Source organism: Cetorhinus maximus, chromosome 1 (genome assembly GCF_964194155.1).
Source record: "Cetorhinus maximus chromosome 1, sCetMax3.hap1.1, whole genome shotgun sequence".
Lineage (NCBI taxonomy): Eukaryota > Metazoa > Chordata > Chondrichthyes > Lamniformes > Cetorhinidae > Cetorhinus > Cetorhinus maximus.
This window is the reverse complement of record NC_135879.1, coordinates 190,462,523-190,488,714: the sequence shown is the minus strand read 5'-3', so window position 1 is coordinate 190,488,714 and position 26,192 is coordinate 190,462,523. Positions and strand designations below refer to the sequence as shown.

General features: G+C 43.4%; 1 protein-coding gene across 4 annotated transcripts in view; it reads right to left on the bottom strand.

Annotated features, from left to right (window-relative positions):
- Window positions 1-26,192, bottom strand: part of ubap2a (ubiquitin associated protein 2a) — a 134,304-nt gene that overhangs the window by 86,618 nt on the left and 21,494 nt on the right. For all 4 annotated transcript variants that reach the window (XM_078551357.1, XM_078551369.1, XM_078551353.1 and 1 more), the window contains exons 3-9: window positions 25,176-25,253; window positions 24,360-24,470; window positions 21,766-21,919; window positions 21,583-21,660; window positions 13,611-13,668; window positions 7,181-7,275; window positions 7,020-7,072 (exon numbers count right to left, since the gene is read on the bottom strand). In XM_078551357.1, the coding sequence (XP_078407483.1) occupies window positions 7,020-7,072; window positions 7,181-7,275; window positions 13,611-13,668; window positions 21,583-21,660; window positions 21,766-21,919; window positions 24,360-24,470; window positions 25,176-25,253 (627 nt within the window). The remainder of the gene's footprint in view (window positions 1-7,019; window positions 7,073-7,180; window positions 7,276-13,610; window positions 13,669-21,582; window positions 21,661-21,765; window positions 21,920-24,359; window positions 24,471-25,175; window positions 25,254-26,192) is intronic.

Below are 26,192 nucleotides of genomic sequence, written 5' to 3'. Positions count from 1 at the left end.
CAGTGGTCCTAGCACTGAACCTGGGGAACACCACTATTCACCAAAATGACCAGTAACAACAACTTGCTGTTTCTTGTCCTTACGTGGTGTTTATTAATCCAAGCTGACAATGACCCCCCCCCCCATTCCATGAGCCTCAATTTTGTGAATAAGCTTGTGATGCAGAGCTTTGTCAAATGCTTTCTTAATATCCATGTAGACAACATCCATTATATTCCTGTTCGCTGACAGTCAGTTTCGGTTCCGCCAGGACCACTCAGCTCCTGAACTCATTACAGCCTTGGTTCAAACATGGACGAAAGAGGTGAACTCTGGAGGTGAGGCGAGAGTGACTGCCCTCAACATCAAGGTGACATCTGACCAAGTGTGGCATCAAGGAGCCCTAGCAAAACTGGAGTCAATGGGAATCAAGGGGAAAACCGTCTGGTGGTTGGAGTCATACCTAACAAAGGAAGATAGTTGTGGCTGTTGGAAGTCAATCATCTCAGTTCCGGGACATCATGCAGAAGTTCCTCAGGGTCGTGCCCTCGGCCCAACCATCTTCAGCTGCTTCATCAATGACCTTCATTCCATCATAAGGTCAGAAGTGGGGTTGTTCGCTGATGATTGCACAATGTTCAGCCCCATTCATGACTCCTCACATACAGAAGCACTGTGCCCATATGCAGCAAGACCTGGACAACATTCAGGCTTGCCCTGATAGGTGGCAAGTAAAACTTATGCTACACTAGTGCCAAGCAATGAGCGCCTCCCCTTGGCATTTAATGGCATTACCATCACTGAATCCCTCACTACCAAAATTCTGGGGATTACCAGAAACTGAATTGAATCAGGGGAGGTACTAGAGGATGGGAGAAATGCAAACGTGTTTCAATTATTTAAAAAGGGATCAAACGAAATGCCAAACAATTATAGGCCAGTTAGTCTTACATCGCTGGTGAGCAAATTAGTAGAATCAATCCTGAGAGATAGGATTAACTGTCATGTGGAAAGGCATGGACTAGTCAGGGATGGTCAGCATGGATTTGTTAAAGGAAGGTCTTGCCTCACAAATTTGATTGAATTCTTTGAGGAAGTGACAAGAAGGGTTGATGAAGGTAGTGCAGTAGATGTTGTATACATGGATTTTAGCAAGGCATTTGACAAGGTCCCACATAGCAGATTGGTCAGGAAAATAAAAGCCCATGGGATTCAGGGTAACGTGGCAAACTGGATAAAAGGTTGGCTTTGTAACAGGAAACAAAGGGTAATGGTCAATGGATGCCCTTGAAAATGGAAAGTTGTCTCAAGTGGTGTTCCACAGGGCTCAGTGTTGGGACCCTTGCTGTTTGTGTTATATATTAACGATTTGGACTTGAACATGGGGGGCACGATTGGGAAATTTGCAGATGGCACAAAGATTGGCCGAGTAGTGGATAGTGTAGAGGATAGCCATGATCTCCAAAACGATATAGATGGGTTGGTGGAATGGGTGGTAAAGTGGCAGATGGATTTTCACAGAGAAGTGTGAGGTCATACATTTAAGGAGGTCGAACAGTTACAGGGATTACATAATAAATGGGAACATACTAAGAGGGGTAGATGAAGAGAGAGATCTTGGCGTACAAGTACACTGGTCCCTGAAGGCAGCAGTTCAAGTAGACAAGGTTGTAAAGAAGGCATATGGAATGCTCTCCTTCATTGGCAGAGGTATAGAAAATAAAAGTAAGGATATAATGTTGGCATTGTATAGAACACTGTGAGGCCACAACTGGAGTATTGTGTGTAGTTCTGGTCACCACATTACAGGAAGGACATAATAACCCTGGAGAGAGTGCAGAGGAGGTTTACAAGAATGTTGCCAGGGTTAGAAAAACGTAGCTACGAGGAGAGATTGGATAGGTTGGGGTTATTTTCCTTAGAACAAAGAAGGCTGAGAGGTGACTTGATTGAGATGTACAAAATTTTGAGGGGAATAGATAGAGTGGACAGATTCAAGATAAGAGGCAGAAGGTGTAGGGGGGACATGAGGAAGAACTTTTTTTATGCAGACGGTAGTGGGTGGCTGGAATTCGCTGCCCAAGTTGGTGGTAGAGGCAGAAACTTTAAACTCTTTTAAAAAATACCTGGATCTGCACCTAAAGTGCTGTAAACTGTAGGGCTATGGGCCGGGTGCAGGAAGGTGGGATTAGAAAGGGCACCTGGGTGTCCTTGGGCTGACATGGACAAGATGGGCCGAATAGCCTCCTTCTGTGCTGTAACTTTTCTATGATTCTACATGGAATGGTGGGGGGTGTAGCAGTATTGCCACAGGACTAATAATCCAGAGACCCAGGGCAATGGTCTGGGGGCCCAGGTTGGAACCCCCCCCACCCCCAAGGGCAGATGGCAAAATTTGAATTCAATATAAATCTGGAATTATAAGTCTAATGAGGACCATGAAACCATTGTCAATTGTCGTACAAACCCATCTGGTTCACTAATGTCCTTTAGGGAAGGAAATCTGCCATCCTTAACTAGTTTGGACTACATGTGGTTGACTCTAAACGTCCTCTCAAATGGTGTAGCAATCCACAGCTGTATCAAACAGCTAAAGTCTAAAAGAAATGAAAACGAACGGAATACCCAACATCAACCTAAGCATCGGAAACAACAACGGCAAACTCAGGCCTGTCGATACTGCAAAGTCCTCCTTACTAACATCTGGGGGCCTTGGCGAAAATTCAGAAAGCTGTCTCACAGGCTGGTCCAGCAACAGCCCAACAGTCAAACTCTCAGAATCATACGTAACAGACAACGTCCCAGACACAACCATCATCATCCCTTGGTATGCCCCGCTCCACCAGAAGGGCAAACCCAGCAGAGGTGGCAGCATAGTGGTATACAGTCAGGAGGGAGTTGTCCTGGGAGTCCTTGACATCAACTTGAATCCCACAAAATCTCGTGACATCAGGTCAAGCATGGGCAAGGAAACCTCCTGCTGATTACCATGTACCCCCATCCCAGCTGATGAATCAGTACTCCATGTTGAACACCACTTGGAGGAAGCACTGAGGGTGGCAAGGGTGCAGAATGTACTCCGGTTGGGGGGCTTCAATGTCAATGTCAATCACCAAGAGTGGCTCGGTAGAACCACTACTGACTGAGCTGGCTGTCCTAAAGGACATAGTTGCCAGACTGGGTCTGCAGCAGGTGTTGGGGGAACCAAGAGGAAAAAACATACTTAACGTTATCCTCGCCAACCTGCCTGCTGCAGATACGTCTATCCAAGACAGTAATGGTAGGAGTGACCATTGCACAGTTCTTGTGGAGACAAAGTCCCACCTTCACACTGAGGATAGCCTTCATCATGTTGTATGACACTACCACCGTGCTAAATGGGATAGATTTTGAACAGATATAGCAACTCAAAGCAACCATGAGGCGCATTGGGCCATCAGCAGCAGCAGAATTGGACTCAACCACAATATGTAACCTCATGGCCTGGCATATCCCCCACTCTAGCATTACCGCCAGGCCAGGGGATCAACCTTGATTCAATGAAAAGTGCAGGAGGGAATGCCAGGCCAGACATACCAAAAAATTGACAAGTCAACCTGGTGAAGCTACAACACAGGACTACTTGTGCCAAACAGAATAAGTAGCAAGCAATAGACAGAGCTAGCAATAGCACAACCAACAGATCAGATCTAAGCTGTGCAGTCCTGTTATATCCAGTCGTGAATGGTGGTGGACAATTAAACTCACTGGAGGAGAGGGCACAAATATCCCCATCCTCAATGGAGGAGCAGCCCAGCACGCAAGTACAAAAGATCATAAGTACAAAAGATAAGGCTGAAACATTTGCTACAATCTTCAGCCAGAAGTGCCAAGTGGATGATCCATCTCAGCCTCCTCCAGAGGTCCCCACCGTCACAGATGCCAGTCTTCAGCCAATTCGATTCTCTCCACGTGATATCAGTGAAGGCACTGAATACTGCAAAGGCTATGGACCCTGAAAATATTCTGGCAATAGTACTGAAAACTTGTGATCCAGAACTTGTCACGCCCCTAGTCAAGCTGTTCCAGTGCAGCTACAACACTGGCATCTACTCAGCTATGTGGAAAATTGCCCAGGTATGTCCTGTACACAAAAAGCAGGACAAATCAAACCCAGCCAATTACCGTCCCATCAGTCTATTCTCCATCATCAGTAAAATAATGGAAGGGGTCATCAACAGTGCTATCAAGCAGCACTTGCTTAGCAATAACCTGCTCACTGATGCCCAGTTTGGGTTCCTCCGGGGCCGCTCAGCTCCTGACCTCATTACAGCCTTGGTTCAAACATGGACAAAAGAGCTGAACTCCGGAGGTGAAGTGAGAGTGAATGCCCTTGACATCAAGGGCGCATTTGACCAAGCGTGGCATCAAGGAGCCCGAGCAAAACTGGAGTCAACGGGAATCTGGGGGAAACTCCCTGCTGGTTGAAGTCATACCTAGCACAAAAGAAAATGGTTGTGGTTGTTCGAGGTCAGTCATCTCAGCTCCTGGGCATCACCACAGGAGTTACTCAGGGTAGTGTCCTCAGCCCAACCATCTTCTGCTGCTTCATCAATGACCTTCCTTCCATCATAAGGTCAGAAGTGGGGATGTTCGCTGATGATTGCACGATGTTCAGCACCATTCCCGACTCCTCAGATGCTAAAGCAGTCCATGTCTATTAATGCAGCAAGGCCTGGACAACATCCAGGCTTGTGCTGACAAGTGCCAAGTAACATTTGCACCACACAAGTTGCAGGCAATGACCATTTCCAACAAGAGAGAATCCAACCATTGCCTCTTGATGGTCAATGGCATGACCATCAATGAATCCCCTATCAACAACATCCTGGGGGTTACCATTGACCAGAAACTGAACTGGACTAGCCAGACGAGTACTGCGGCTACAAGGGCAGGTCAGAGGCTAGGAACTGAGTGACAAGTAACTCGCCTCTTGACTCCCCAAAGCCTGTCCTCCATCTACAAGGCACAAGTCAGGAGTGTGATGGAATACTCCCCACTTGCCTGGATGAGTGCAGCTCCCACAACACTCAACAAGCTTGACACCATCCTGGACAAAGCAGTTTGCTTGATTGGCACCACATCCACAAACATTCACTCCCTCCACCAACGATGCACAGTAGCAGCAGTGTACACTATCTATAAGATGCACTGCAGGAATTCACCAAGGCTCCTTAGATAGCCCCATCCAAACCACTGACCAATACCATCTAGAAGGACAAGGGTAACAGATAAATGGGAACACCACCACCTGGAAGCTCCCCTCCAACTCACTCACTATCCTGACTTGGAAATATATCATCGTTCCTTCACTGTTGCTGGGTCAAAATCCTGGAACTCCCTAACAGCACTACACCACATGGACTGCAGCAGTTCAAGGCGGCAGCTAACCATTACCTTCTCAAGGGGAACTGGGAATGGCCAATACAAATGCTGGCCTTGCCAGCAATGCCCACCATCCTATGAAAGAATGTTAAAAATTTCCCTTCAACTGCCTTGTCTGTTGCTTCAAAATTTCAATTAGATTAGTCAAGTACAATGTACCTTTTCCAAATCCATACTGGCTCTCCTTAATTAACTCAAACCTCGAGCCATGACTATGATTTCCCACACCCGCCTTGATTATAGTTTCTCAAACCTTACCCAGTGACGTTAAATTGACCAGCTTGCAGTTACTTGGAATGTCCTTACAATTCTAACAAGGCTGTCACATTTGCCACTTTCCAAACCTCTGGCACCTCCCCTGTGTCTAGGGAAGATTGGAAGGTTATGGCAAGCTCCTCCTCTATCTCCACTCCCATTTCCCTTAGCAAGCAGGGGTGTAAGCCATACAGAACAGGCATTTTATCCACTCCAAGCACAGCCAACCTTTCCAATACATCATACTCATCAATTTTCACCCCATCCATTACCTCCACCATCTCCACTTCTAGAGATATTACAGAACTGATCTGAGATATCGTAAGATTTTCTGGAACTAGTAGTGTGAATACATTAGTTATGCAATTTGAATTGAAGTAAGATTCATATTTATTTCACTGCCAATATACATTAGTTTATCAAAGATCCTGAATGATAGCTGTATTCCTCAGTAACCCAAGTGTGTTTTATAAAGAAAAAGTGTAATGAGCTGTTCACTAATTCAAGGAAACTAATGCCTTCACTTTCCTCAGGACATTATAAGTGTATTTGAACTACTTTTGTACTTAAGATTCTAAGATTTAATGACATAGTCTCCAGGGGCCATTTGGAAAAACAAGTTATTATGGCAAGTATGTTCAGTTATAACATTTACAAAGCAACTTGCAGATACTCCAGATAAAGTTATTACTCAAGTTATTGGCAAGTGTACAACTTGGATTAAAAACTATATTTAAATTAATAGATTCTCCAAGTGTAAAAATGGCCTTCAAACTCATTGATATACATCAAAGCAGTACCATACGTGAAATGAGCAGTCGGGCGTCAATAGGGCGTCATTTCCCTACCCCCGAAAAAAAACAAGCAGCTCTGCCACACGTCATTAGTGTACTATCAATTGAATTAGAGACATTGTAAATACCCCAAATGAATTTTAATGATGACACTACCACATCACAAGACGCGTGTAACAGCTGTTGTGGATCCAATAGCAGATTTCTCAACAGAACTAAATTTACTACAGGGTACTGATCTTGCTACAAGATTGAATTGCACCTCTAAAAGAACTTTAGTTTTTCCATGCATGTAGTAGAAAAACTCGACTAAGTGAAACAAATGAAAGACTTGTTGATTCACTGCTAAATTGAATTAATTCTTTTACAACTGGTATAAAAATAAGTACAACACAGCTGGAGTAATTATCAATATTTGCTCTTGTGGTAATAAGAGTTAGCACATTACAGTGAGCGATTTGCCATAGTATAGATGAGTCCCTTTGTTAACTGGTGTTCTATAAATAACAGGTCTTTGCTTAAATGCTTGAAAAATACAGCATTCCGATACAAGTCTCTCACACTTACATCTTCATTCCAGTCTTCAGTAACCCAGTCCTCCATGGAATTCTGCCAAGCACCTGGAAAATAACAGGAAGAGGGGAAAAATATATTATCTTATAGAATGATCTTATAAAATATTGCAAAATTTGGAAGGCATAAACATTTTCAGTAGACATTTTTCCTACCTGTTCCATTGTTTTGGCCTGATTCCCACATTTCTGACGTTGCCCCAAAACCGTTATTTGTTGTAGAATCTGCGTAGTCTGTAGGGTTGAAGGTTCTGTGGAATTGAGACATACTAAGTGAATTAGAAGTTATTTACAGAATGATGCAAATTGAAGTGTTCTATGATCAATTGAAAACTAATGCAGCTAGTCACTAAAGTAGTTTAGCCCTGTTAACAATCAGCATAATTACATCTTCAGGTCAAGCACAGATTAGTTAGCTTGAATGTGATGGATCAAATCCGTTTAGTAGTTGGTTTAGGCTCCAGTTCAAATCTTGTACTTAAAGAGCAGAATCTATTTTTTGGGAGGGTAGGGGGCAAAAGTAAAAGAAAAACAAGAACCACTTCTTTCAAATAAAGTTACTTTAGCAGTTTAGGCTGCATGCCTGAAGATCCACTCCAATTGATGAGATTTAGGTATTTCAAGATTAGCACAAAAGATGATATTTTCCAATGCTTTGGATTTAAAGTACAGGTTGTACATAAAGAACCACAACGTTCTCACTGGAAATCAGTGCAGAGTTGAATAATTTCAAGTATAAATTAACAGCAGTGTTGTAAAATGTGCCATTTTCTCAACATTTTTCATTCCCCCTAGCTTATCTACTGTTTGTTGTGTGTGCAATATGTGATGATGATTTTTGATAAAACCAGGTAAACATTTCAAATGCAAGAAAAAAATCAGATTAATAAGCGGTTTTCTGAACAGGACACTACAAACTCTGGACTCAGCACTCCTAATCCTAACCCCTCATTTCCAACTGTTTCCTTATCCATTCCTATACCTCACTAATGATTTAGTTTTAGTTTCTATCACAGAATCACAGTGCAGAAGAGGCCCTTCGGCCCATCGAGTCTGCTCCGACACGAGAGAAACACCTGACCTACCTAATCCCATTTACCAGCACTTGGCCCATAGCCTTGAATTGTATGACGTGCCAAGTGCTCATCCAGGTACCTTTTAAAGGATGTGAGGCAACCTGCCTCCACCACCCTCCCAGGCAGTGCATTCCAGACCATCACCACCCTCTGGGTAAAGTTTTTCCTCACATCCCCCCTAAACCTCCTGCCCCTCACCTTGAACTTATGTCCCCTTGTGACTGACCCTTCAACTAAGGGGAACAGCTGCTTCCTATCCACCCTGTCCATGCTGCTCAATCTTGTACACCTCGATCAGGTCACCCCTCAGTCTTCTCTGCTCCAACAAAAACAACCCAAGTCTATCCAACCTCTCTTCATAACTTAAATGTTTCATCCCAGGCAACATCCTGGTGAATCTCCTCTGCACCCCCTCCAGTGCAATCACATCCTTCCTATAATGTGGCGACTAGAACTACACATAGTACTCCAGCTGTGGCCTCACTAAGGTTCTATACAACTCCAACATGACCTCCCTACTTTTGTAATCTATGCCTCGATTGATAAAGGCAAGTGTCCCATATGCCTTTTCCACCACCCCACTAACATGCCCCTCTGCCTTCAGAGATCTATGGACACATATGCCAAGGTCCCTTTGTTCTTCAGAACTTCCTGGTGTCATGCCATTCATTGAATACTTCCTTGTCAAATTACTCCTTCCAAAGTGTATCACCTCTCACTTTTCAGGGTTAAATTCCATCTGCCACTTATCTGCCCATTTGACCATGCCATCTATATCGTCCTGTAGCCCAAGGCACTCAACCTGACTGTTAACCACCCGGCCAATCTTTGTGTCATCCGCAAACTTAGTAATCCTACCCACCACATAGTCATCTATGTCATTTATATAAGTGACGAATAATCGGGGACCCAGCACAGATCCCTGTGGTATGCCACTGGACACTGGCTTCCAGTCACTGAAGCATCCTTCTGTCATCACCCTCTGTCTCCTACAACCAAGCCAATTTTGAATCCACCTCATCAAATTACCCTGTTTCCCATGTGCATTTGCCTTCTTTATAAGTCTCCCATGAAGGACCTTGTCAAAGGCTTTGCTGAAATCCATATACACTACATCAACTGCACTACCTTCAGCTACACAACTGGTCACCTCCTCAAAAAATTCAATCAAATTTGTTAGGCATGACCTCCCTCTGATAAAGCCATGCTGACTATCCCTGATCAAACCTTGCCTCTCCAAGTGGAGATAGATTCTCTCCTTCAGAATTTTCTTCAATAGTTTCCCTACCACTGATGTGAGATTCACTGGCCTGTACTGTAGTTCCCTGGCTTCTCTCTAAAACCCTTCTTAAATAGCGGAACCACATTAGCTGTTCTCCAGTCCTCTGGCACCTCCCCTGTGGCCGGAGAGGAATTAAAAATTTGGGTCAGAGTCCCTGCGATCTCCTCCCTTGCCTCTCTCAGCAGTCTGGGGCACAAATCATCTGGACCTGGAGATTTGTCCACTTTTAAGCTTGCCAGCACCTCCAATACCTTGTCACTTCCTATATCAATTTGCTCAAGAACCTCAGTCTCTCTCCCTGAGTTCGATACCTCTATCCTCATTCTCTTGGGTGAAGAAGGATGTGAAGAATTTGTTCAACACTCGACCGATGTCCTTTGGCTCCACCCATAGATTGCCCCCTTGGTCCCTAATGACCACTATTCTTACCCTGGTTATCCTCTTCCCATTGATATACTTATAGAATATCTTGGGATTTTCCCTACTGTTACCAGTCAGAGCTTTCTCATATCCCCTCTTTGCTCTCCTAACTGCTTTCTTAAGCTCCACCCTGCACTTTCTGTACTCCACTGCCTCCGCTGATTTGCTTCCCTTGTACTTGCTAAAAGCCTCTCTTTTCCTTCTCTTCGTATCCTGAATATCTCTGGTCATCCATGGCTCTCTGGGCTTGTTACTCCTTCCAATCACCCTAGAGGGAACATGTTGAGCCTGTACCCTCCCTATTTCCTTTTTGAACGCCCCCCACTGCTCCTCTGTAGATTTCCCCACAAGTAACTGTTCCCGGTCTACCTTGGCCAGATCCTGCCTTATTTTATTAAAATCCGCTCTCCCCTAATCCAAAACATTTTTTTGCAACTTATCGATTTCTTTGTCCATAACAAGCTTAAATTATACCATGTTGTGGTCACTATCACTAAAATGCTCCCCCACCACCACCTCAGCCACCTGTCCAGCTTAATTCCCCAGAATTAGGTCCACCCTTGTTGGACCCTCTACATATCGACCTAAAAAGTTCTCCTGTATACATTTCAAGAAATCCACTCCATCTAAGCCCTTAACACTATGTCTATCCCAATTAATGTTGGGAAAGTTGAAATCACCTAATATAATTACCCTATTGTTATTGTTTCTACACACCTCCACAAATTGTGCACATATTTGCTCCTCAATTACCTGCTGACTATCTGGGGGTCTAATAACAACGTGGCTGCCCCTTTTTTATTCCTAAGCTCTACCCACAAAGCTTCATTCCATGCCCCCTCTCCTTACTGCAGTAACCAACTCCTTAACTAATAATGCAATGCCTCCTCCTCTTTTACCCCCTCTCCTGTCTCGCCTGAAGATTCTATATCCTGGAATGTTAAACTGCCAATCCTGCCCCTCCCTCAACCATATCTATGTGATGGCTACTATAACAATTCCACGTGTCAATCCTCATCCTTAACTCATCCGTTTTACCTGTAATACTCCTGGCATTAAAGTAGAGGCCATCCAGCCTTGCCTTACTCCCTTGAAACTTAATGCAGCTGTACTCCCTCTGACTTGATTGTTTTACTGTATTATGATGTGTCCCTATTCTGCTAACATTCTATGTCCCCTCCCACTGCTGAATTAGTTTAAACTCCTCCCAACAGCACTAGCAAACCCGCCCTCAAGGGCGTTAGTCCCGCTCTGGTTCGGATGTAGACCGTCCTACTTGTACAGGTCCCACCTTCCCCAGAAATGGTCCCAGTGATCCAGGAATCTAAAACCCTCCCTCCTGCACCAACTCTTAAGCCACGTATTCATCTGCGCTATTCTCCTATTTCTGAGCTCACTAGCATGTGGCACAGGGAGTAAGCCAGAGAGGTCTTGCTTTTTAGTCTACTGCCTAGCTCCCTGAATTCTTGATGCAAGACCTCGTCCCTCTTTCTACCTATGTCATTGGTACCAACGTGTACCATGACCTCTGCCTTATCATCCTCCCCCTTCAGGGTGTCCTGCAGCCGTTCAGTGACATCCCGGACCCTGGCACCAGGGAGGCAACACATCATCCTGGAGTCACGTTGACGGCCACAGTAGCGCCTATCTGTTCCCCTGAGTATAGAATCCCCTATTACAATTACTCTTCCTCTCCTCCTTTACAGACAAGCTGCTTGTAGTGCCAGAAGCTTGGCTCTGTCTGCACACCTTGGAGGAACCAGCACCCTCATCAGCCTCCAAAATGGAATACCAATTTGCGAGGGGGACCCCAGGGGACTCCTGAACTACCTGCCTGTTTCTCTTGGGCTGCCTGGTGGTCACCCATTCCCTTCATCTGCGGTGTAACCACCTCTCTAAACGTGCTATCCACGATGCTCTCAGACTCGCAGATGCTCCACAGTGTCCCCAGCTGCCGTTCCAACTCTGAAACCCGAGCTTCCAAGAGCTGCAGCTGGACACACTTCCTGCACACATGCTGGTCCCTGGAAACATTCCCGGCTTCCCACATGGAGCACGAGGAGCACACCACGGCTTTAAGCTCTCCTGCCATGACTTATCCCATGAAATTCAACCTTCTAAATCAATTACTCTAGGGCCCCTTTCCTTATCCTCGTTACCACAGAATATACAAACTATAAACCCCAAAAAAACCTTAAGCTATAAGCGGTGAAAGTAGTAAATACTTACCCGACCTATCCCTCAAAGCAGCTTTGACATATATTAAAACACTATTGTCAGAAAGATATAATAATTTTCATAATGTTATTGGAATTTATTGTACAACACAGGGCTACTTGGGGTCTGTGTGCATGTGTGCCTTAAAGGCAGCTGATCTGAAGGCTTTGATGTAACAGAAGATAAGCTAGGTTTGAAATGTTAAGTAGGTAAACATGGGGGAAGTTTTAGGATGTAAGGTGCAAAGGGAACAACTGCATTTTTAAACAAACCAGACAAGATTGAATTCAAAAGCAGTGAAATGTTTCACCTAGCCAGAGGTTAAGAAACAGTGCGTTTCTTTCTCCCCCAAAGATTACTGGTAAAATTGGTACTGAGAGATTTTTATTATGAGAGGGGTAAAAATCCAACGACATAGTGAAACAATGAGAATTTGCATTCAATGGGGAAAATGTGTATAAAGGAGAGAAGGCTGTATGCAAGGGAAGGAATTCTAAGATCTAACAAGTGTGAAAAGCCTCCAGCATCTAAGCCTCAAGCTGCTACCTTCAAAAAAGTGAAGAAAACTCGTTTTGAATTCGACTGTTCAGGGTATTGTGTGCCTGGGTGTTTTAAAATCTGTGTCTCACTGCCACGTTAACAGAGGTGTAAATGGGGTTTAGATTAATTATGGGATTTGGAAGTTATCATAGTAGTAATTTGTAGATCTATGTATGTGCTTAAAATCATTTCTTCTATGAATAAAGGTTTAATCCAGTTTTGTAAGAACCCTGTAAGACTTGGTGGTCTTCATTTTACTGAATTCGAAACCGGCATCCTGAAATAAGTATGAATTGTAAAAATAATTATGGCAGCTGCTTCAAATTTCCCTCTGGGATTTGGACAACTTGGCATTTACCATCCACCTGCCATAACACTATATAAAATACTAAGTGGCATTTACAAATTAAGAAAGTGGGATTGGACTAGGTATCCCCAGTACAGACTTGGTGGGCTTTGCGATAATAACACTCAAGTTTGCTTTTTTTCTCTTGTATGGAAACACACTGTTTTAGATTTCAGCTTATTGCTTTGATGACCACGATTAGCCCAGAATTATTCCATGCACTGATGGTCAACACTTCAGAACAGCATGGATGTTAACCCAGAAGTATCAAAATCAGGGACATGGGGGCATGTTGTATGCTCATCCAGTACCATTTCCCAGCTCGCTGCCTGACAACTCAGCCACCCAGTAAGATGATCTGGTAAAACCCAACTTCTCCATTACTCTAGGAATAATAACGCACTCAAAAAAAAAATGATCGCAGCTCCACCAAAGGTGCAGAGTAAACTGCCTTCTCAGTTAAAACTTTGTTACACAGGATGACTATCTGCAGTATGCGGCACCTAATTGCTTTCCTTCAATTTGAATTGACATCACAGGTTTCAGTTCTAGTCTTATGAGAACAATGATGAATTATACCAGACTAACTAAAAATTTTGCAATTGACAAAATCAATTCTGCAGTAAACTAGAATAATACAACTCCTAATTCAGGCAATCCAAGAAATAAACAATTAAGAAACATATTTCATTTTGAGATGCTTACCCCATGCCTTGTGCTGAAAATCTTCCTGCTGCCCTGCCTCTGCTACGACCATTGAATCCTGCAAATTTAAAGATGCGTCAATTAGGTATATATGATAAACTGCATGGCCTAAAATTTCCACAGGCTGTGATTCAGCACTCATACAGGGATTGCACCATTGTGTTCTTCAAATGTTGAACCCAATGTAAAGTGCAGGGTTAGGACTAGGCACCCAAATAGCAGGGGGAAGCAGTGACGTAGTTGTATTGACACTGGGCTAGTAATTCAGAAACCGGGCTAACACTCTGGGGACCTGGGTTGGAATCCCAACACAGCAGATCATGAAACTTGAATTCATGTTGCAATTGACAGTCTAATGATGACCACGAACCCATTGTTGGATGTTGTAAACACCCATCTGGTTCACTAATATCCTTTAGGGAAGGAAATCTACCATCCTTAGCTGGTCCGGCCTGTATGTGACTCCAGACCGACTCAAGCCGCTTAGTCATATCAAAAAGACTCAAAGGAATGAAACCGGATGGACCACCCGGCATCAACCTAGACACAGGAAACGACAACAGCAAAGGCAGCCCTGTCGACCCTGCAAAGTCCTCCTTAACATTTGGGGGCTAGTGCCAAAATTGGGAGATCTGTCTCACAGACTAGTAAAGCCTGACAGCCTTACTCACGGAATCATGCCATACAGACTATGTTCCAGATACCACTAGCAGCGTTCCTGGATACGTCCTGTCCCACTGGCAGGACAGATCCAGCAGAGGTGGCAACATAAAGTGGTACACAGACAGGAAGGAGTTGCCCTGGGAGTCCTTAGCATCGAATCCAGACCCCATGAAGTCTCGTGACACCAGGTCAAACATGGGCAAGGAAACTTGCTGCTAATTGCCACGTACCACCCACCTGATAAATCAGTACTCCACTTTGAACATCATGTGGAGGAAGCACGGGAGAGTGGCAAGAGCGCAGAATGTACTCTGGGTGGGGGACATCAATGTCCATCACCAAGAATGGCTCAGGAGTACCACTACTGACCAAGGTGGTTGAGTCCTAAAGGACATATTTGCTAGACTGGGTCTGCGGCAGGTGGAGAACACCATTAAGAGAGATAAACACACTTGACCTCACCCTCACCAACCTGCCTGCCGCAGATGCACCTGTCCAGCAGATCGGTAGGAGTGACCACCATACAGTCCTTGTGGAGATGAAGTCCGGCTTTAACATCGAGGATATCCTCCATCATGTTGTGTGGTACGACCATCGTGCTAAATGGGGTAAATTTCAAACAGATGGAGCCACTCAAGACTGGGCATCCATGGGGCGCTGTCGGCCATCAGCTGCAGCATTGTACTCAACCACAATTTGTAACCTCATGACCTGACATATCCCCCACTCTATCATTATCACTAAGCCAGGGGGTCAACCCTGGTTCAAAGAAGAGTGCAGGAGGGCATGCCAGCAGCACCAGGCATACCTAAAAATGAGGTGTCAACCTGGTGAAGCTACAACACAGGGGTAAGTACCTGTCAAGTGGTCGTCAAACGGCACGAGCAGCAAGTGATAGACAAGAGCCAAGTGATTCCACAACCAATGGATTAAATCTAAGCTCCGCAGTCCTGCCACACCCAGCCATGAATGGCGGTGGACAATTAAACTCACTGGATGAGGAAACTTCACAAATATCCCCATTCTCAATGATGGGGGAGCCCAGCACATTAGTGCAAAAATATAAGGCTGAAGCATTTGCTACGATCTTCAGCCAGAAGAGCCGAGTGGGTGATCCAGAGGTCCCCAGCATCACAGATGCTAGTCTTCTGCCAACTCGATTCTCTTGACATGATATCAAGAAACAGCTGAAGCCACTGGATAGTGCAAAGGCTATGGGCCCTGACTTGTCCAAACAATAGCACTTGAAGACTTGTGCTCCAGAACTTGTCGCATCCTTGGCCAAGCTGTTCCAGTACAGCTGCAACACTGACATCTATCCAGCCATGTGGAAAATTACCCAGCTACATCTTGTACACAAAAAAGCAGGACACATCCAACCCAGCCAATTACTGCCCCATCAGTCTACTCTCGATCATTAGTAAAGCAATGGGAGGGGTCCATCAACAGTACTGTCAAGCAACACTTGCTTAGCAATAACCTGCTCACTGATGCCCAGTTTGGGTTCCCCCAGGGCCGCTCAGCTCCTGACCTCATTACAGCCTTGGTTCAAACATGGACAAAAGAGCTGAACTCGAGGTGAGGAGAGAGTGGCTGCTCTTGATACCAAGGCCTCATTTGACTGAGTTGGCATTAAGGAGCCCGAGCAAAACTGGAGTCAATGGGAATCGGGGGAAAACTCTTCACTGGTTAGTCACACCTAGCAGAAAGGAAGATGGTTGTAGTTGTTGGAGGTCAGTCATCTCAGTTCCAGGACATCGCATCCTGACTCCTCAAAGCCTATCCATCATCTACGAGGCACGAGTCAGGAATGTGATGGAATACACTCCCCTTGCCTGAATGACTGCATCTCCTACAACACTCAAGAAGCTGGACACCGTCCAGGACAAAGCAGTCCATTTGATTGGCACCACATCCACAAACATTTACTCCCTCCACCACCAACGCACAGCAGCAGCAGTGTGCACCATCTACAACATGCACTGCAGGAATTCACCACCTTCCAAACCCATGACCATTACCACCTAGAAGGACAAGGGCAGCAGATAAATGGGAACACCACCACCTAGATGTTCCCCTCCAAGTCACTCACCATCCTGACTTGGAAATTTATTGCCGTTCCTTTACTGTCGCTGGGTCAAAATCCTGGAACTCCCTTCCTAACAGCACTGTGGGTGTACCTACACCACATGGACTGCAGTGGTTCAAGAAGGCAGCTTATCACCACCTTCTCAATGACAACCAGGGATGGGCAATAAATGCTGGCCCAGCCAGCAAAGCCCATATCCCGTGAATGAATAAAAAAACACTACAGGAGATCCTCATGGTAGTGTCCTAGGTCCAAACATCTTCAGCTGTTTCATCAATGACATTCCTTCTATCATAAGGTCAGAAGTGGGGATGTTTGCTGACAATTGCGTAATGTTCAACACCATTTGCAACTCCTCAGATACTGAAGCAGTCCATGTCCAAATGCAGCAAGACCTGGAAAATATCCAGGCTTGGGCCGAAAAGTGGCAAGTAACATTTACACCACACAAGTGCCAGGCAATGACCATCTCCAACAAGAGAGAATCTAACCATTGTCCCTTGACGTTCAATGGCATTACCATCACTGAATCCCCCACTATCATCATCCCGGGGGTTACCATTGACCAGAAACTGAACTGGACTAGGCATATAAATATCGTGGCTACAAGAGCAGGTCAGAGGCTAGGAACCGCGTGGCAAGTAACTCACCTCCTGACTCCCCAAAGCCTGTCCACCATCTGAAGCATAAGTCAGGAGTGTGATGGAAGACACTCCCCTTGCCTGAATGACTGCAGCTCCAACAACACTCAAGAAGCTTGACACCATCCAGGGCAAATGGCACCCCTTCCACAAACATTCACTCCCTCCACACAGTGGCAGTGTCTACCATCTACAAGATGTACTGCAGAAACATACCAAGGCTCCTTAGTCAGCACCTTCCAAACCCATGACCACCAACATCTAGAAGGACAAGGACAGCAGACACATGGGAACACCACCACCTGGCAGCTCCCCTCCAAGCCACTCACCATCCTGACTTGGAAATATATCGTCGTTCCTTCAGTTGCTGGGTCAAAACCCTGGAACTCCCTTCCTAACAGCACTATGGGTGTACCTACACCACATGGACTGCAGCGGTTTAAGATGACAGCTCACCACCACCTTCTCAAGGGGAATTAGGGATGGACAATAAATGCTGGTGTGGCCAGTGAAGCCCACATTCCTTGAATGAATATTTTAAAAATGCAGTCTTCTTGACTGGGGCCATTGGGGGGGCATGCTGTGGGTTTGGTGTCAAGGCCTCTGGAACACAAACAACAAGCAGCTACATGAAACAAAATATTTTTCTAGTCCATGAGAATCTGTCCCTCCAGGGGCTGCAGCACCTCTTCTCAACCACCGTACTACTCTCCAAAAAAGGCACAGATATCCTAATTTAGTGAGTCCATATCCTGGACCCACCCCTTATGCCAATGTTCCGAAAAAGGAGGGCAGACCCATTAGATCTGGAAACTTCGTGAGTGACCAGGAACCAGCATATGTAGGCTATAGCAGAGTAGACAGATTCTCAGAGTTAAGATTTGCCAGAATAGTTAAGCAATTTCAGCCTTCATGTTTAGTCTTAATGCTAAAAGCATTGGTCAATTTTCCAACAGTTTTAAGTCCACTTCATATGTGATATCAGTTCTAGGTCAACAGATAAGAAATATTTACTGGGAACTTAAAATGTTAAATATAGCAAAGAGAGAGAATTTTAAAAGATATGTGCTACATTCTTGAAAGTCTATTATTCCTAATCATTTTGTGGAAAAACTGCAACCAGGTTAAAGCTATGGTCTCGGGCAATCAAGAAAAAATAGTTGCTTTTTATAATTTTGACCTTGGTATTTCATCCAAACTAACATCTAAAGGCAAAGTTGTGTTGCATGGATAATGAACTCATTATAATCTTTGTATATTAATGCAAGGTATAAACAGTAAATGCTCACTTTTTGAAGTTGTGCTTTATATCCAATGGCAAATTTCCACAAATTTTTTAAAAAGAGTGCATTTCAGTTGCGAGGATAAGAAATTCTGCCTGCAATGTGACTCCTGAGCCAACCCACAAAAAGTGAGATTCACCAACAGTCACATAATCCATTCCATTTTTTCTCCCAACTTTGCTAAGGCAAGAGAGGCAAACTCACCACTTGCCCCAGATAATGTTATGAGGAAGCTTCTCATTCTGCATGCAGGGACAATGCCAATGGATTCATTAAAGGAGCTTATCAAATTGTTCCCTGAATCATTGTACGTCCACTCTAACTTGCAGAAGTTTGAATTCATTAAGGAGAGCCAGCAAGGACTTGTAAAAGGTACGGTCTGATCAAATTGAAATTTTTGATCAAGTAACAGAGAAGGTTGATGAAGGAAATGCAGTGGATGTTACTGATATGGATCTGACAAATTACCACATAAAAGACTGGTTAACAAAAATTAAGCTCATAGAATAAGAGGGTCAGAGTCAACTTGGATAAAAAGTTGGCTTAAGGTCAGAAAGCAATGAGTTGTGGTAAATGGTTGTTTTTCCAGAATGGAGGATGGTAGACAGCAGTGCTCCCCTCAGGGTAGGACCAGATTTCTTCTGATGTAAGTAAATGACTTGGATATTAGAGCAGAGTGTAATTTTTTTTTAAATTACTGATACCAAGCTCAGAGATGAGGCACACAGTGAGGACGATACCAATTGATCACAACAGAACATGGATAGGTTAGCAGAATGGGCAGACAAGTGGAATTTAATATGTAGAACTGTGGGGTGATGCATTTTGGCAGAATAGGGAGGGGCAATATAAACTTAAAGGCACAGTTCTAAAGAATGTACAGGAACAGAAGGACCTGGGGGTACATGTGCATAGGTCTTTGAAGTTGGCAGGACATATTGGAGAGAGTGGTCCTTGAAGCAAATGGGATCTTAGGCTTCATAAATAGAGGCACTTGGTATAAAAGCAGGGATGTCACGCTGAGCCTTTATAAAGCTCTAGTTAGGCCACAACTATTGTACACTGTATGCAACCAAATCTGGTCACCACACTTTAGGATGAGAAAGCCCTTGAAAGGATGCAGATGAGATTTACCAGAATGGTTCCAGCGACGATAGATTTTAGCTACAAGATTAGATTGAAACAGCTGGGATTGTTGTTCTTACAGCAAAGAAGATTGAAGGGAGATATGATAGAGGTGTGCAAGATTAGGGCAAGTTTAGATAAAAGTGAACAAAAACTGTTCCCGTGAGCTGATGGTACAAGGTCTAGAGGACACAGATGTGAGGCTTTGGGCTGGAGATGCAGGGTGAACTTTTTTTAAAAAAGAGTGGTAATGACCTGGAACTTGCTGGCTATGAAGGTTGGTGGAAGCTGAGACAATGAATGATTTTGAAAAGAAATTGGACGAGCACTTGAGCGAAATAAACTTGCAGGGCTACGGGGTTAGAGGTGAATGGGACTGACTGGTTTGCTCTCATTGAGCTCTGAGTCAAATGGTCTCCTCCTGTGCTGTAATGACTATGACCCTAACTGCCTGGTCTTTAATTACTGTTGCATCTCAATATTCATTAATTGGCCATTTCTTTAGTCTTTCCATTTTCTTTCTTTTATACTATACTTGCTCTCTTCCCTGCACCCATTTCAAATCAGTTAGCTTTCATCTTGTTGACTCCTATCCCATTATAAAGAAGCACAACTATTTCAGCAAACATCTAGTTTTAGCAAAGCAAGCAGATAGTGGAGACCAAGGACCCCAGTTTCTACTGAGCAGAGGCTGCTTAGAAGAACTAAAATCGATCAGAAGCACTGGAGGTTTAAAAAATCCAGTTTTTGAAAAATTCAAAATTTAGGAACAAATACTGAAAGCAAGAGTCACTACCAAAGATGCTCCCACGATGGCTAAAAAGATCCAACGTTTACCATAATTATCCCATGTTCGTGCCCAATTTGAAACTTCATTTACTTAAAATTCAAATTCACTTCCAAATCCTTCATACCTCCAAGATTATTCTAAACAGGTCCTGGGGATTTGCACAAACACCAGAAGCACGCGAACTGTTTGGGCTCTCCAAACTCACAGTAAAAGTTGTCTTTTTGTAAACTATCTACCACTGTAAAGTTCCTACATACCCAGGGATCTGCCATTCACAAGTCTGACCCAACTGCAGTTCACAGATTAACTTTCAGCTAAACTGAAAACAAAAACCAGAAGTTCAGCTTAATTTTAGCCAATTACTTGCAAACTGAAGTAAAGAAAGTCATTCCAACTAGACACATGGAATTGAGTTAGTTTAGAAATGCTAACATCCAAAGTACAATTTTCTGAGCTGCTCAAATGGGTGTCAAATTTAAATCCCGACATCAGAAACACTATTCTAGACAGAATTTGTGCAACCTTAAAGTAAATAATTAGGATATTTGAGATTAAACGCTAATCTTGGAGGTGAGCTCTCAGGTGAACATGCTGGGCTTGCCAGTGACACTCAAATTCCACAATTGAATAAAAATGCACTTCAATTGTTATTTGAATTAATTGTGCTGTTATTTGAATTAATTGTGCTGCATATGTATTTATTGTAGTCAGCAAGAGGCTTTGGAAAGGGTACAGTTGAAGGCATTAAGATTAATTCCCAATTTGAAACATCTGAATTACCAAGTTAGGCTCAAAGAACTGGGACTCTACTTCACAGAAGCACACGCTTGCAAGTAACTTCATCTGAAGTCTGATAGATGATGATGTGAACAGCCTGTGACTAGGAGTTACAATCTTTAATTATGCAACGCCAGAACTAGGTTACACATAGGAAGGCATTTTTCACCCCCCCCCCACCCCTCCAAGAGAATAGAATAGCCGACCAGCCTGTGCAGTGAACTCAGTTCTTTCAAAGAAAAAGTCGGACCAGAGATACAGAAAAGGTTGGAACTATAACCACATTCATTTAGGGTTAGTCAGGGTGCTGCCAAGACTTTAATCACCTTGGAGGAATTTTGAGGTTTCTTCATTCATAATTAGCCTGGCTTTCTAAAAGTTGGATGCCTTCCCAAGAGAAAGTGACGTTTTTGAGTAGGAAGTAAAAATAGAGATCTGTACAAGGCATCGCCTATGTGCAGAACAGGCTTGATCAACCTATGGGTCCTTCCCCTTCAGTCATCATGCTCATACGTAATATAAGTGAAAACCAAGTGACAGCAAGGTGTTGGACAAAGAGAAAAATGGTTAAACAGTACTTTTTGTTTGTTCTCGTCTGTCTCACCTCTGCCACGGCCACGCCTTCCTCGTTCTGCAGGTCTATCACCTGGGCTAACATCCACTCCATTTTCCTCAATTCTGTCTGCAAATTAAAAATTGGAAGTTTCAGGAAAGTTTCGACAATGCACCTCAGAACAGCTGAAAAACTGGTTCCTTATTACACACAAATCTTACATACTATACTTACATTCCCTGCCACGATTTCCTCTTCCTCGTCTTGAAGAGATCGCACGACCCCGACTTACTTTATCTCCACGCTTCTCTCGGTTTTCCTTATTTTCTAAGAGGCCATCTTTTCCAGTTCCAAGACTTTTCTTTTTGCCTACAGTTTCCCATGAGGTCTGTATAATGACACCCATCAATTCATTACTTGCTAAACAAGCATTCTAAGTCCAAGTCATCTGCATATCTGAATTAGAGCAACTGAAAACATCAATACCAGAAGTGCACATTAAAACTCCAAAACTCACTTGGTTTCACACATGCTTTATGAAAAATGGCCAGCTAAATACATAAAGTCAGGAGGGGGATGTGTGCATATATGAGAATATATATATATATATATATATGAATGTATTTAATAAGAAAGTTGAAAAACTGTAATAGGGCACAGATGATCATTTTGACCATCACATAATTGCTAATTCTTCAACTGGAGTGACTGAATCCCATCCCATTCCCTCTTTCAAATATTTATCTAGTGCTCTCAAATTACATTTGACATTCATATGGCAAACATTTAACATTCTAACTGAAATTCCTTCCATGTTTCTCCTGCATTCCTCAAATCAATCAATTCCATAACTCCTCATCCATACCAGTTAACCAACTAGTACATATATTTAACTCCATAAAAACATTTTGAAAACTCAGATTTCTACAAACTTCTGTTCCCTGGTTGATGATAGGGTGGGAAGAATTTAAATTCGAACAGATTCAGTTTCATGCACAGCAGCAGCCAACATGTTACACACCAAATGCAACCAAATCAGAAGTCAGACCCTGTGCCACCTTGTGGAACAGTAGTCAAGAAAAACACCACCACCTAACTGACTCCTGAAAAGTGTCTCAGAATCAGATGATTGTTGGCATCCAAGTGAAATAGTTAAAACTTCAAATGCTGAAAAGATACTAGAGCCAAACAAAAAAGTTAAACATGGTACAAGTACACTACCTCAAATTTGGCAATCTCGAGACCAAGGCCACCCCAGATTTCGGGTCAGGCGGATCGGCCGTAGGCAGTTTAGCTCAAGTTGGGTTGATTGGGGTCAAGGCTCGTTTGGAACATGGGATAGAGTGGTGTGGTGTGTTTAGTTGATAACTAGCCTGGACCACATCACACCAGTGCAGCACCTAGCCAAATTATCCAGATAATTTTTAAAATTTTACTCAATTAAAATTGATGCACGGAATATCATAGAAGTGTACGGTTTTCAGACAACTCCAGTTTTTGGACAGCCGGATTTAAGACACTGTACCTGTGTCTAAAACATAGGCGCTCAATCTGTTCCATCAACCCTCCCATGACATTCCAGTGTTGTAAACATCATACCCAACTTGTATGGTTACCACCCACCATGCTTTCTTTTAAAGCAAATTGCAACCTTTTTTTTCATATATGAAATTCCACAACTCCTGCAACTCAAGGTCTGGAGTCAGTTGTGAAGGAGGGGGCAATCCAGGAGCTATTCCTACCTGCCAATTGTTACAGATTTAGGTCTCACATTAAATATTATTAGGTAATCAGTGTTCATTCCTGCAGTCAGGCTAAGCATCTTACATTTAAGCATTTGCCAACATGTGAAAAAATCCAACATGGGTGTAACCTGGAAATGGAACTATAGCACACGCATGTTATCTATACTGGGTGTTAGTGCCTTGCATACTTGCCCTTCTCCAATCATTGTGGAGGTGGATTAAGATTAGGCTTCATACGAATTGCTCAGCTGCTTTAAATTAACTTACTGTGAAAGAGATCCAGAGTTATGTTTAGGCTCACTTCATTCATCATATTCTTACAACAGAAAATAATAACGATGCTACTATTCGCCACATCAGTGGGCTCTCTCACTCAATTCAAACCTAATGACTTCTAATCCAGACCCCACAACCTGACTGTTTCTGTCTCTATTCTATCCCCATGTTTACAATGGGGAGAGGGTCTTCATTAGAAAACCCTGGATTAATGCGCCCAGGACCTCCCAACACATTTCTGTTCATTACATAAGGCGGCCACCAAACTGATTATTTTCAGTCTTAGTGAAATCATTTTAATACACAAGCTCAACAGCATTTTGACTAAGTTTATTTTTTGAACTTGTGCAAATACACTTCATAAACCTATTTACATGTACCTCTTTCAAACCCTGTGTGCAGATTGAAAAAAACGCAAGAAACAAAATACAGTAATGTCTCAAAACCGGGATCTCCCTGGAGCATGACAGTAGCAGATTTCAGGTCAGGCAGTTTGAACCAAGCCAGGTTGGATGGGGTGCAAGGGTCACTTGGAGTGCAGGAACAGACTGCAAGTGGCAAAAGGCCACTTGCGGCAAAGCAGTTAACTAGTCTAGTGTCACACCACACCAAAATGATGCCTAGCTGAACTGACAAGTTTGCGTTATATTACTCAGTTAAAATTGATGCATGCCACAATCTAAAAATCTCCGGTTTTCAGACAATTCCAGCTTCAGACATCCAGACTTGAGACACTGTACTATACTTTGCTAGTCAGACAGCAATCTGACACTAAAGCAGTAGAATAAGCAATGCCTTTATCCATACCGTATCTGAATTTCCTTCCAGCAGTACATTGATAGCTCTGTTCACATCACCGTTGCAGTCATGAAGTGCAACTATGCTTTCATCTGGGTTCTTTCCTGTGACTTCCATCAACTAAAATAAAAGTTCCATCATTTAGAATTATTGTAGAAGCATCTACATAGTACATTCAACATTTAAAAAAAAATACAATTCCACCTTGGTTGGAAAAATATAAAAAGATTAACGCATAGCTTGCACAATGAGACCGGCTCCCCACCCCCCAATGAGACACTGGCCTCAGTAAGCTTTTATCCATCTTGATTTAAATATTTTTTTATCTCCTACAACATACAAGCAGCAAATCTCTCAAACCAACCAATACAGTAAAACGTGTGTTATCCTGCACTCTACCAACCAGAATTCTGAGCTCAGGTTTATCTTTTAACGGGAGATGCTAAACCCACAAGTTATTGGTGGCCTGTCTTCTCAGTCTCCCATTGTACACCAACACAATGTTCTTTCGGTGCCATTCACTTAACTTGCATGTTCCGGGACCTCTCATGAGGCCTCAACATCCACACAAACATCCTGGAGCTTTCCAACTGGATGAAAACGCGGAACTCACTTTGCATTTCGGTTAGCAGGCATATTTTATTAACCGGCACCTCCCACTCCTTAAGCATGCCAGACAACTGAGATTTCCCTGTACTTTGAAAATTGCATATTAAAACAGTCAAGTGATTTAGCCACTTGACGTTTGTTGATAGAGGGCAAGGGGAGGGGGAAAAAATCATTTTAAGAAGCTGACTTTGCATTGCATCAGAACTGGATTCTTACTTGCTTCACTTTTTCTTCGAAATCTGCATCATTCTTATCATAGATCATTTGGGCAAGTCGAATCTGTTCTGCTGTAGCCTAAAAGATAATAATTGGGTTAACTGTTAAGACATTTCAGAAAAAGTATCAAAAGTCACTAAAACCTTACATTTCTATATTTGTTTTATGTTTATGCAAGGACTGTGCATTGAGGAAACAGAAGTTTTGCACATTGGGAGGGGGGAGGTAGCGAAATCAAAAAGGCCTGGTCAAAGCATTTTGAGGTTTTTAAGTACAGCAATTAAGGTGACAAAACAGGTCGAAAAATTCCAGGCATAAGTCGAAAAAGCAAGCCACTCAACAATTGGAGGTCAAAGTTATCTACAGTAGATGTTGTATACAGGAAAAAAAATGGCTTCAAACAGGTACTGAATAAGCCACAAATATCTGGAGGCCAGCTGGAAGAAACTTCAAGGAAGTTAAATCAAAAATGAGTGTTATGGGGAGGATACAGTGGGTGGGACAGAGAAGTGAAAGACAGCTCAGCATGGGGTAAAATAGCAAATAAATGTTTTAGTGCTGTACTTAGCTCGAGGTGGCAAAAACTGCAAGTACAATGCACCATAGTGATAGTGGCAGAGTGAGCTTGGAGAGAGGATGAAGCAATGGAGTTGAGTTGGAGAAGGAAGAAGAGGGCTTAGTAGAATAAGAGAACAGGGAAGAATAAATGGTCTCAATCTTGGTGACAAAGCAGCCAATGAGTTCTTCACACTTGATGGGCAAGGGGAGAGGGGTTAAGGATCCAACTGGTAGCAGAGAAAAGTGCTTTCTGTTCTCCAAGATGATCCTGCAGTAACGAGTAGTTCTGGCAGTCATCCACCATCAGAATTTGGTCAAGCCAGGTCTGATGAATGGCTAAACCAGCTGTGCATCAGATGCACTCGTCAAGCCTAAACTGGTGGCCAAGCGGTGGGGCGTTGGGGGGGAGAGAATCCCCAAAACAGAAGAGAAGCAGTGATTTTAGCAAGGACGGTGGCA